Source organism: Rhagoletis pomonella, unplaced genomic scaffold (assembly GCF_013731165.1).
Source record: "Rhagoletis pomonella isolate Grant_MI unplaced genomic scaffold, Rhpom_1.0 Rhpom_scaffold_00008, whole genome shotgun sequence".
NCBI lineage: Eukaryota > Metazoa > Arthropoda > Insecta > Diptera > Tephritidae > Rhagoletis > Rhagoletis pomonella.
Genome location: NW_023458562.1, coordinates 24,019,528 through 24,030,051, shown reverse-complemented (window position 1 = coordinate 24,030,051; position 10,524 = coordinate 24,019,528). Strand labels below are relative to the sequence as shown.

The window sequence follows — 10,524 nt, the reverse complement described above, 5'->3', positions numbered from 1 at the left end:
ATGTGCAAACAAAAACAGAAAGCGGTGAAAGCAAAGAACCTTATATTTGTTAAAAAATGGAAGTAAACAACGAAATATTTGAATGAGAAGAGAAAGCTGAAAATATGTGCAAGTATATCGGCGAGCCCGTCTCTAGACGGTCTTGGTTTTTCTCCCCTGTAGGAAAAAGTTACTGTCACAGATCGAAATGGACATCAGTTTTGGATTTCTCGTGCTAAAACCACCCATTCCTGAATTTTTCAACTCATAAAAAAATTGGCTTACTAGAGGGTTAACAGGCTAACCTAACGAGGAGAAGCTCGGCCAAATACTAACATATGTGTAAGCGCCAATCAATTATTATTATTATTATTATTATTAACCTAATATTCACGCACGCCGCCAATTAACTGTCAAAAGTTTCTCATGCACATACAACTTGTATGTGGCCAACCGAAAATAAACGGCGTGCGTATGGAGCTAACTCAATTTCCAATTTTCCAATTTCCAATTTCATAAAGCTGACATTTTGTCTGAGGTACTTAAGCGGGTTTTACTGTACTTCCATTTTTTAACCCATGTAAGGTTCTTTGCTTTCACCGCGTTCTATTTTTGTTTACAAACGCAGCCCTGCATATCGTTTGACACTTTTCATAAACTCCATGAAAGGTTTTTACACGAACTTGCAGGAAGTTACAGGAAAAATGTTCCCGTGCTCCAAAATCCTGTAAATGAGAGCGATTTTTGGAGAGTTGTGTAGAGAATGAAGTGCAAGATTTTACACGAACTTTTTCTTCTGGTAAAATCATGAAAAGTGTCAAGCGATCGGCTGTTTGGCGTTCTTACAAAAAAAATGCTTTTTTGTTCCCCTTACTTTTTGTTTTGTTTGACATTTTTACAGGATGTTACACGAGAAATATTGGATCAAACCCATTATATGCTTTATTCCTATTGTTTACCTGTACTGAAACAAACCGACTTGTTTGTGCGACTTGTTAATTTATTTTTTTAATACAAATTACTTCGCAACACTGCTTCCGCACATCAGCTGTTCTGAGTAAATCGATACAACTACATATTTATCGATATACAAAACATTTGTATTTTGCAGTGATATGACAATTCTGTGAAAAACAACAAGAAAGTAAACGGCTTTGTGTATTAAAACGGGAATAACAAAAATAAACTTCTACACTAGTAGTCTTATCAATTGCTCCGTAAAATATCTGATTTGGGAAGCACAACAGCAATGAAAATACAAAGTAATTAGTAGCAGGCTGGCCTTCCAGAAATACGTACTTGCGGAACTATCGTTTCTCCAGGGATCGGAACCTTTATCACTTGCCTGAACAATGAGTTCCTTTTTCAAAAGCTTCAACAATTTTTCCAGTAAACGCGAAAACGCCATTAAAGAAGTGCTTATCAATACGCTTATTGAGAATTCACGTGAAATACAGTATGAGGTGAAGCAAAAAGGGTGTGGTATGTGCAAACACTAACGATAGCAATTGCGTAGCATGTATGTACAACATTTATTTACATATGTATATATTTTTTTCTGTTATAGATCGTTTGGAAGTGTGTGAAGCTACGAGCACGCTGTGCACTACTTTGGAGGCAATTTTTCTGCACGGTTTAAAGGATTCACTGCTCTGGAACACCTTTAATGTTATTGCTGGCGATGAAGAGCGGCGACCAGAGCCGAGTTTTTGGGCACCATTACTTATATTTTTGCACAAACAAGTGATAGAGCAGGTACAATATTTTCATGATTAATATTTTTCATTAAATTGTGATACTCATTTGCAATTTTGCAGGTTCAGACGCTTTCCCAAGTCACCAGTGAAATCGGCCAGTGTCGCGCCTGGATACGCCTATCTCTCAATGAATCTCTTTTTTCTGCTTATTTAAATAATATACGCAAGAGCAGTTCTGCGTTAGGTCCATATTATAAAAAATTTGCTTTGCTCAAAGATAGTGATGGTATGGAAATGGCTGCGAAGGCCATGGAGGGCATTGAAGCATTTGTTCAATTCAATCTGCCCGTAAATTCGAGTTTGCTCAATTATTGGCCAGATTATGCCTTACAATTATCAGGGCTATGGACACCACCACTGAAGTCGTGTCCGGTAAATAAACACGTATCTTTTAATAGTAGCAATATTTATTTTTAAACTCTTTTGTAGATAAGCAGTGGCGTTGACATCGCTGACACGCTAGCTGTCGAAGATGCAGAGGCTGCAGAAGCAATCGCAGCGCTACCAACACCCCAACCGATACGCACCAATGAAGCATTTACACAAATAATTGAGAATTTACCCAGTTTCCAGTCACCGACCCCCGCTGATATTGCTGCTCAACGTGAAAATGTCGACTTGCTACTAAAGGCGGTCGATGAGATGCAAATAATAAATGAAGAAAGTGCTGAAGCAGGAACAAGTAGTAATGGGGCTACCGCCGAAAATGTGCATAAAGACAATGAAAGTTCACAAAAGACCAGCAAATCGAAAAAGAAGCGTAAAAAGTCACGCGAACTCGCTGAGGCACGTATTCGTGAATACATAACTGGGGAATCAGACTATAGAACAGAGCCCCCTTCGCCTACAACGCCTGGCAATTCTCTGATGAGCCTAATGCATACATCATGGTCTGGAGATGAGGGTTCCGCGTCCGAATTGAACACACCAACTTTAGAGCGACCCCTTTATAGACGTGCTTCTAGCAACGCCAGCTCGCTTAGCTACAATACGCTGCTTGGTAAGCATGAACGCGAAAAGCTGCAAATACAAATAAAAAATAATGCATTGACGGTGGAGCGAACAATCGTGACGCATACAGATGCAGACGATGCAGCCCAACATAAATGTGATAACAATGGTAGCGATTCAAATGATAGTCGGGTAAGTTAAGCTATTCAATTATGTAATTCACAGCAATGATGATTTTGTATATGCAGTTGACGATAGACTTTGAGGTAGTACCCGACTCGAATTTAGATAAAATGAACGTCAGCGAAATACAAGAGATGCTAGAGCAGATGTATAAGTTGGCACGACAGCCTGGTCTGGATGCGCAAGGTTTTCTCTGCAAATCTTGTCAACATCCTTTAGGCATAGGTTACACAAACTTCCAGTGCGTTAAGATTAAATTTAAAATAAGTATTTATCTCTAATAGTATTTATACTCTGACAGAGTTTGCGGGTTCAGTGGCAATTACTTTTGTGACGCTTGCATGGACATGGAACAAATAATGATACCAGCAAAAATTATTTACAATTGGGATTTTCGAAAATACTCAGTATCAAAACGTGCAGCTCTTTTTTTGACGGAATTCCGCAATCAGCCAGTTATTGATTTAGAAGTTAGTGGTGACTGATTGCGATTCGACGTTTTTTCTTACACAAGTTTCTCTTTTGTAGCTCTTGAATCCAGACATTTACAACGCATCGGATGCCATGGCTGATCTGCAATCTTTACGCATACGTTTGAATTTTCTACGGGCTTACCTCTACACCTGTGAACCTAAGAGCATAGAACTACTGCAACAACAATTCTATGGGCGTGAATATCTCTATGAGCATATACATTTGTATTCCATAAGTGATTTGCATTTGATATTACGCGGCACACTATACCAGCAACTGCAAAAGGCATACAAAATAGGCGAATCGCATGTGCTGAAGTGTCCATTGTGCAGTGTAAAAGGATTTATTTGTGAGATTTGCAAAAGTTCACGTGTTCTTTATCCATTTCACATTGAAACAACATATCGGGTGAGCTCAATGCATTCAATTTTGTAATAAAATTTTAGCACTATTTCGGGTTAGTGTATTTTCTATCAAAGTTATTCCCTCAGTTTCGGAATACAAAAGTTGTTTACTACTGTTTTTTTTTTTAGTGCGAAGTCTGTGGTGCTGTTTTTCATGCGCACTGTCTAAACGATCAGCAGCCATGTCCAAAATGTGAGCGTAAGCGTAAGCGAGAGGAATTGGATTTGGAAGAAATGAATGATATAGAAAGCATGCGGAGTTTAGCTTCATCCACTACTATTGCCGCCAATGATGTGGGAGACAAATAAATGGAGACAAAGTGATTTCGAATAAACAATTTGTATTATTGTACATTACGTTAGCTTAAGTACAAAATTGTTATGCGTTTTTTTGTTGCCTTTAAAAGTCTGGAATGACTTTTAGTTTAGTTAAAAAAAGTTTGATGGCTTAAGAACTATTAATGCAAAGACGTATTCTATCAATCTTCGAACTAATGTAAAGTATACAAAATATTTAAATTAACTTATGTTCCGATTATTGAAAAAATCTGTCTTATTATTAAAGTAAATGAGCATCAATAACGCCATATAAATTGTAAAAGGACAAATATTCACATAATTTTTAGGTTAATTTCAGGTTTCACCACGTTGTTCCACATATAAACAAAATATTATGTACCATCCTAAAATTATGAAAACAAACATTAGCCAGAGAAGTGGCGAATCGATGACGGTTATTATATGCATAGATATTCCGCTTAAAAAGCACGCTTTGACGATTAAAACTTTACATTAAGTATTTACCAGGGTTGGCTCTCCTTTATGGCCGTTCGTTAAAGGGCGGTGGGCGAAAGGTAAGTGGGCGTGGCACCTCTAACCCACCTTTTTGGAGAGGGAATGAACCGCCATTGACAAAAATGCAACCCCCGACCACCTAGGTTCCCTATGGTTCCCTAGGGACCCCTTAGAAAAATTGCCAAAAATCACAATTTTCATTTGCGTTTATTAGCTTGAAAAATGTTAAATATTCATTTTCACAATACATTTTTATATATAAGACATTTTTATAAAACACCCAGTAACCAAAATAGACATCACTGGGGCGGCAGCCCCAGGTTTACCACACAGAAAGGGATGTCTAGTTACCTCGTCCTTTCCCAAGGTTACATCACGGGGGCGGTAGCCCCAGTTAGGTCACACAGAAAGGAGAATTCAACGTAGTAATGGTTATAATCCCTAAGCGCGGCCGAAGGCCGCCTACGCAGAAGGGAATTCTACGCAAAAATACTGTGGACGCAAGTAAAAATTGCGATTTTTGGCCATTTTTTAAGGGGTCCGTAGGGAACCATAGGGGGCCTAGGTGGTCGGGGGTTGCATTTTTGTCAATGGCGGTTTATGCCCTCTCCAAAAAGGTCGGTTGGAGGTGCCACGCCCACTCCCCCTTCGCCCACCGGACCTTTAACGAACGGCCATAATGGAAAGTTTCCCCATTTACCGGACACATGTATTTGGATATGCTATATAGTATATATATCTATCACTAATTATAATATGCAAATTTATTGAATAAAATAACTATACGTGTCGATATTTTCCCCGAACCGGTTCACTTTTCACTCTCGGTTTCCATGGTTTTACTCTGGGCGGATGACAAATTTTCGGGTGAATTTTTTTTCAGGCGAAACTCAGGATAAGGCAGATTGGTTATTACGACTTTGGTTACAATTTGGATTTTGTTGGATTAAACGCTTGCAAGTCCTTTTTCAGCAGCTCTAAAACATCCTCGGCGCAACCCCAAGCCAGTGTGACTCCACTGCCGCCGTGTCCATAATTGTGTATAGTGATTTGTTTGCCTTTTTATTGCATAAAATATGATTTTTCTACATACATATGTATATATAGCTCACAAATAATTACATACCTCGTTTTTCTGCCTCTAAACGCAACGTTTCACGTCCTGGTCGTAGACCCACCCAATCGTAAAGATATTGTGCATGCTCTAGCCCCGGTATAATTTTTCGACAGCCATCAACAATGAAGCTTTTATCATTTGGACATACTTTTGTGTTGTAATCATTTTCCTGATGGGTGCCACCCAAAACGACCGATTCGCAGCTAAAAAAAAAAATGCTGTAGTTTTTCTTAAATGAAGCCTTGGAGAGTTTAAAAGTTTATATTATAATTATGATGCTAATAAGTTTAGCGAAACGTTGGGCTGTAATAGTGGAATAAATTTGGTTTATTTGCACTAGAAGTAAATTGATCGGACTAGCCTGTCAAGAAAACTGCATGAGACATTTCCAAACCGTTATCAAATGTTCTCGAAATCAAGCAATCCTTCAAAATAGGATTATCGATTGTACGAAAGTTGGTATATCTGTTCTTATATTCAAAAAGATACATATGTATAAACCTTCATTTTCAGTTTAAATGAAACCATTTTCAAATTAAACGAAACCTTTTTCAGATTCAATAAAACTTTATTCAAATTAAATGAAACTTCATTTTAAGAATTTTTCATTTAATTTGAAAAAAGTTTCATTGAATCTGAAAAAGGTTTCATTTGATTTGAAAAAGATTTCGCTTTCTTTGAAAATGGTTTCATTTAATTTGAAAAAAGTTTAATTTAAACTGAAAATGCTATAAACTATACAAATCTTTATAAACTTTTAATGAATTCAAAATCCCAATATTTATTTTTTTAACTTAGATATATTGGAATAACCACATATTTCTACTCACTTTGGAATTATGTAATTGCCATCATCACTCTCATCCAACAGCACAAAATACAACCAGTTTGCCTTGACCCGTGTCACCTGTCCCCGCACCGGAAACATACCACCATCCCCACAACACAGTTGCGAACCCAAGCCAGTGCAGTTTATAATCGCATCGTAGTCGGATTTCGATATAAAATCCTCCAGATTTATGATTTTGCGTTGCACAAGATTGCCGCCATTTCGTTGAAAACGTTCCATTAAATAAGGCAATAACTTCATAGGCTCGGAAGTGTAGGTAACAAAGTGCTGGCCAGAGCTATAAAAAGTGCATATTTAAGAAAATTGATACAGAGTAGCATATACTAAAACGAAAATATAATTAAAATCGGATATCATTCAGGCTCACTTTTAAGTGGCAAGTTAAAAAGTTAAGTTTTTAAGTAGTATTTGCATACTGCAAACTGAAGACCTATTCCATTGTGCATACTTAAGTCTGCACGATGGCCTATTCTGATCTAAATCAATCAATAAACTGTTAGTTACATTTGACAATGTGTTTTACCTATTTGACCATAAATTCCATTGACTCTGGCATAATCACAAGCAGCCTTAACTCCCACCGCTTTCTTTTTTAACCTCGAAATTCCACCCTCAACGTCAACGAAGAATTTTTACTTTAAAATAAATGGGTTTTTAATGCTTGTTATACTTCTAATGAAATAAATTATAGCAATAGCATTAATTTAAAAATTTTAATATTTATGCAAAAAGAATTCATTAGCACTATGTATTTCCTCGGAATTAATGCATTGAAATTTTCATTTACATTAAATTTCAAAAGTTATTGCACTAATTTTTTACATTAGCATTAAAATGCTATGCATTAAAAATTAATGCATTTTTCACAACTCTTACCCTTTTCAGGTCAAAAAGGAAAAACATATTTGCTTTTGAAGCTCATTTAACCCTTCGTTATAAATCATGACCGAAATCGTCCATCGTAGAATTGTAATTTTTAGTAATAAGCGAAGGAAATATTAGGCGTGGGTTTTGAAAATGCGAAGAGTAATGGTCGATATTAGTTTCCTCGCGGACGAATAGATCCAATAGTATGGACGGTGTTACTTTTTGTGACCTTCGAGATAAGTGAAATATGTGTTTTTTTCGTAAAAGTTTTTTCGCCGCATTTAATAAATAAAAATAATCTGCAGTAAAAGCCTGAAATATAGATTAAACTTTTAAAATAGTATTATCTACTAGTAATGGTATGAATAAAAATTAAGCAGTTGCCTGTTAAAAAAGTTGCAGATCTTTTTCTAAAATTTATTTAAATAAACCGAGTAAAGGTCTGAAATTTTAAGAAAAAGCAGCTGCTTAGTTTTTATACACAAGACCCAATAATTTATTCTAATAATAAGAAATAATCAAATCTAAGAAACAAAAGTTTTATTAATAAAAAAAAACATCTTTTTTTTACGGTAAAATACCTCAATCATCAAAAATAAAATTTTCTGAGCATGTTTCCTTTTTACCTGAATGTAATGATTTTATTAAGAAAAATCTGTTCTTGTGTCCTTGGAAATAGATTCCGAAAATTTAAAATATATGTTTAAAAGATTCAGAAAAAGGAAAAAATTTTAAAACCTCTATTTGGAAGGTAATTTTAAGGCCCAAATAGTTTTTTATCAAACAAGACAATTTTTTTTCCTAATTATAGCTATACCTTTATTTCGCATTCGTTCTCTTTCTGGAGATTTTCGGTTTTAACACAATTTTCCACACTTTGTGTAGCTTTAGAAATTACGTATAAAGATGTTAACGGTAAATTTTTTTGTCGAAAGTTAGCTCTCAGATTACTACTAACTTCCGAAGATCCTTCATTTTTCAAGGTTTTTAATAAATTTTCTGCAAATAAAAAAGGTAGCTAATGTTCTTTCAAAATTTTTGCTGACTGATGGAATTTTTAAGACTGAGCTTCATACATCATTTCCCAAACTGTCACTACTGTTTTTTTGACTTACGTATACTTCTTTGATCTTCCTTTATTCAGCTCATCCAACTGCCTCGGTGTCAGCGATTGACAACCATAAACAATATCCTTCCAAAATACATCATTATCCATCGTGGTAGTCGTCAATCTAATGCAGGGTATAAGACAAACGCCTGCCTCACCAGCATCATCAGATAACCAGATTTGCTCTAGAAATTCATGCATACTCTTCGACCAGCGACTGCAATTAAAAAAGTACAAACTGTCTTTATAATAAGGACACTCAAGAAAGTTCACAAATGTATGTTTTCAAAGCATTTATCAGGTCAACGTTAATGTACGAGAAAAGCGCATTTAAACCGTAACACATGTTGAAATTGAGATTTAAAAAAAATTATGGATTAAATTATCTATTTGGCCACGAATCGAGTAATCAAGGCATTTTTTATTTTTTCCAAAAGTTGTGTTGACTTCTCGCTTTTTGATACGTTATGAAGTAATAAACGAGTTAAGGAGATTCGTTCCCGTTTCTGAGGTCAAAAGAATCTTGGAGATTTGTGGAGTAGTCCTATCTAAGATTAAGTAGTAGCGATCTAAGATTAATCTTTGGATGATTATAATTTTTACTGGGTTATAAGTTTTCTTATCTGCTTTATATATTTATTCATATCAATGTAAATACTCATATCTTCGTCTATGATTGCATACTCTCCACTCACTGTACTCTGTTGGTGGGGGTGCTACCGAGCAGATAAGGACCCCATAGGCCAGCTGAACCATCGCCGGTGGTATTAGGTGAAAATGCTTCTGAGATTACTGTTACCTCCGCTGGTGAACCACTTGACTTCAAATACTCCAAAATCTTTATGGCGCTACAAATGCCGTTTATACCGCCACCAATAACGGCCACACGCATTTTTTGTTTTTAAAGCTGTTTTTAAAATCTAAGGTGTTTACTACAAAGAGGATTTCGAACAACTGAATCGTTGGACTATAATGCAAACTTTTGCATTCAATTAAGTAAACATACACATAAGTAAACTGTATTAAAATGCAACAACAAAACTGATTGCTTATCAGTGAGTGCTTGAAGAAAAATTACACTGTGCAACAGAGAAAATACTACCGAAACATAACATATTGCGTGTTGTAGGTGGAATCGAATACAATATGAAAATAGGTTTCCTGTAGTCCCTGATTCCTAAAAAGTTGTTTCATTAAGACAGTTATATTCGTACTTGATGCACTACCTATTTATTACTTGACTTTTTTTTTGTTTGGGAAAGGGAATATATAGGCTTTTAAAAATGATGTAGTTAAATAAGCAAAATCTTAGATTTTTGGGAGTTTTCATCGGGTAATCCTAAACAACCAAATTTTAGTTAATTATTGCAACTTTGGCAATCGTTTATTGTCAATGAAAGTTGTCGTCATAACATCACAAATGGTTTTGGGGAATGTTGCTAAAATGACCGTCCTTGGCCAGATAATATATGTCAACCTGTATTTTTTTCGTAGACCCTACGAAAGTTTGTGCTGCCTTGCCGGAAACCTGGTTTGGTCTCGAACGGAGCAAAGAAATTGTTCCCAACTTGGACGGAGCTAAAAGCTATACTTAACGTTGCTCTATATAACCGTATAAGCATTTGCGAGCTAACTGGATTGCCTTATCGTCTTCAACCAACAGTCTTTTAAAGCATAAGCAGACGGCGGCGTTGATCCGGATCAACTCCGGAATTAACTGCAGTTGATCCGGAATAAGGCCGAGTTAATCCGGATCAACGCTGCCATCTGTTTAAGCTTTTAGATACCAAAATGAAATAAATTTCCTGATTTGGCTATATTTTTAATTTTATGATTGCAGTCGCTGCGCGTGTCAGCAAAACAGTAAAATTGAAAAAAGTGGCGAGCAATTTTTGTTGGGTTAATCAAAGCCTTGAAATTAAGATTTGCTATTGTCAAGTTAATTAAACTTTCAGCTTCCGCATCTTATGAGAAAAAAGAAGGACGAAAAAAGATGCTTATGAAAAACTTCGGCGAAGTATATTAAGAGTCTTTGACGC

At 35.9% G+C, this 10,524-nt stretch overlaps 2 protein-coding genes across 2 annotated transcripts; one reads left to right on the top strand and one right to left on the bottom strand.

Annotated features, from left to right (window-relative positions):
• Positions 1-1,072: 1,072 nt before the first annotated feature.
• On the top strand, positions 1,073-4,249 carry LOC118744485. Its single transcript, XM_036477527.1, has 8 exons — positions 1,073-1,461; positions 1,547-1,734; positions 1,797-2,108; positions 2,166-2,879; positions 2,936-3,111; positions 3,172-3,340; positions 3,399-3,752; positions 3,878-4,249. Exons 1-8 carry the CDS (start codon positions 1,332-1,334, stop codon positions 4,055-4,057), a joined length of 2,223 nt encoding a protein of 740 aa, XP_036333420.1. The 5' UTR covers positions 1,073-1,331; the 3' UTR covers positions 4,058-4,249.
• Positions 4,250-5,170: 921 nt separating this feature from the next.
• On the bottom strand, positions 5,171-9,450 carry LOC118744484 (D-aspartate oxidase). Its single transcript, XM_036477526.1, has 5 exons — positions 9,181-9,450; positions 8,493-8,702; positions 6,491-6,787; positions 5,670-5,863; positions 5,171-5,601 (listed from the first exon to the last, which is right to left on the bottom strand). The coding sequence occupies exons 1-5, from the start codon at positions 9,375-9,377 to the stop codon at positions 5,468-5,470; spliced, it is 1,032 nt and encodes a 343-aa protein (XP_036333419.1). The 5' UTR covers positions 9,378-9,450; the 3' UTR covers positions 5,171-5,467.
• Between the last annotated feature and the right edge of the window lie 1,074 nt (positions 9,451-10,524).

Excerpts from the sequence above, each read along its gene's own strand:
- LOC118744485 (XM_036477527.1), top strand. The coding sequence starts at position 1,332 with ATGAGTTCCTTTTTCAAAAGCTTCAACAATTTTTCCAGTAAACGCGAA. Across the intron at positions 2,880-2,935 it reads GCGATTCAAATGATAGTCGG|TTGACGATAGACTTTGAGGT; the intron begins GTAAGTTAAGCT and ends TTGTATATGCAG. Across the intron at positions 3,341-3,398 it reads AGCCAGTTATTGATTTAGAA|CTCTTGAATCCAGACATTTA; the intron begins GTTAGTGGTGAC and ends TCTCTTTTGTAG.
- LOC118744484 (XM_036477526.1), bottom strand. The coding sequence starts at position 9,377 with ATGCGTGTGGCCGTTATTGGTGGCGGTATAAACGGCATTTGTAGCGCC. Across the intron at positions 8,703-9,180 it reads ACCCCCACCAACAGAGTACA|TCGCTGGTCGAAGAGTATGC; the intron begins GTGAGTGGAGAG and ends TTTTAATTGCAG. Across the intron at positions 5,602-5,669 it reads TTTAGAGGCAGAAAAACGAG|GCAAACAAATCACTATACAC; the intron begins GTATGTAATTAT and ends TGCAATAAAAAG.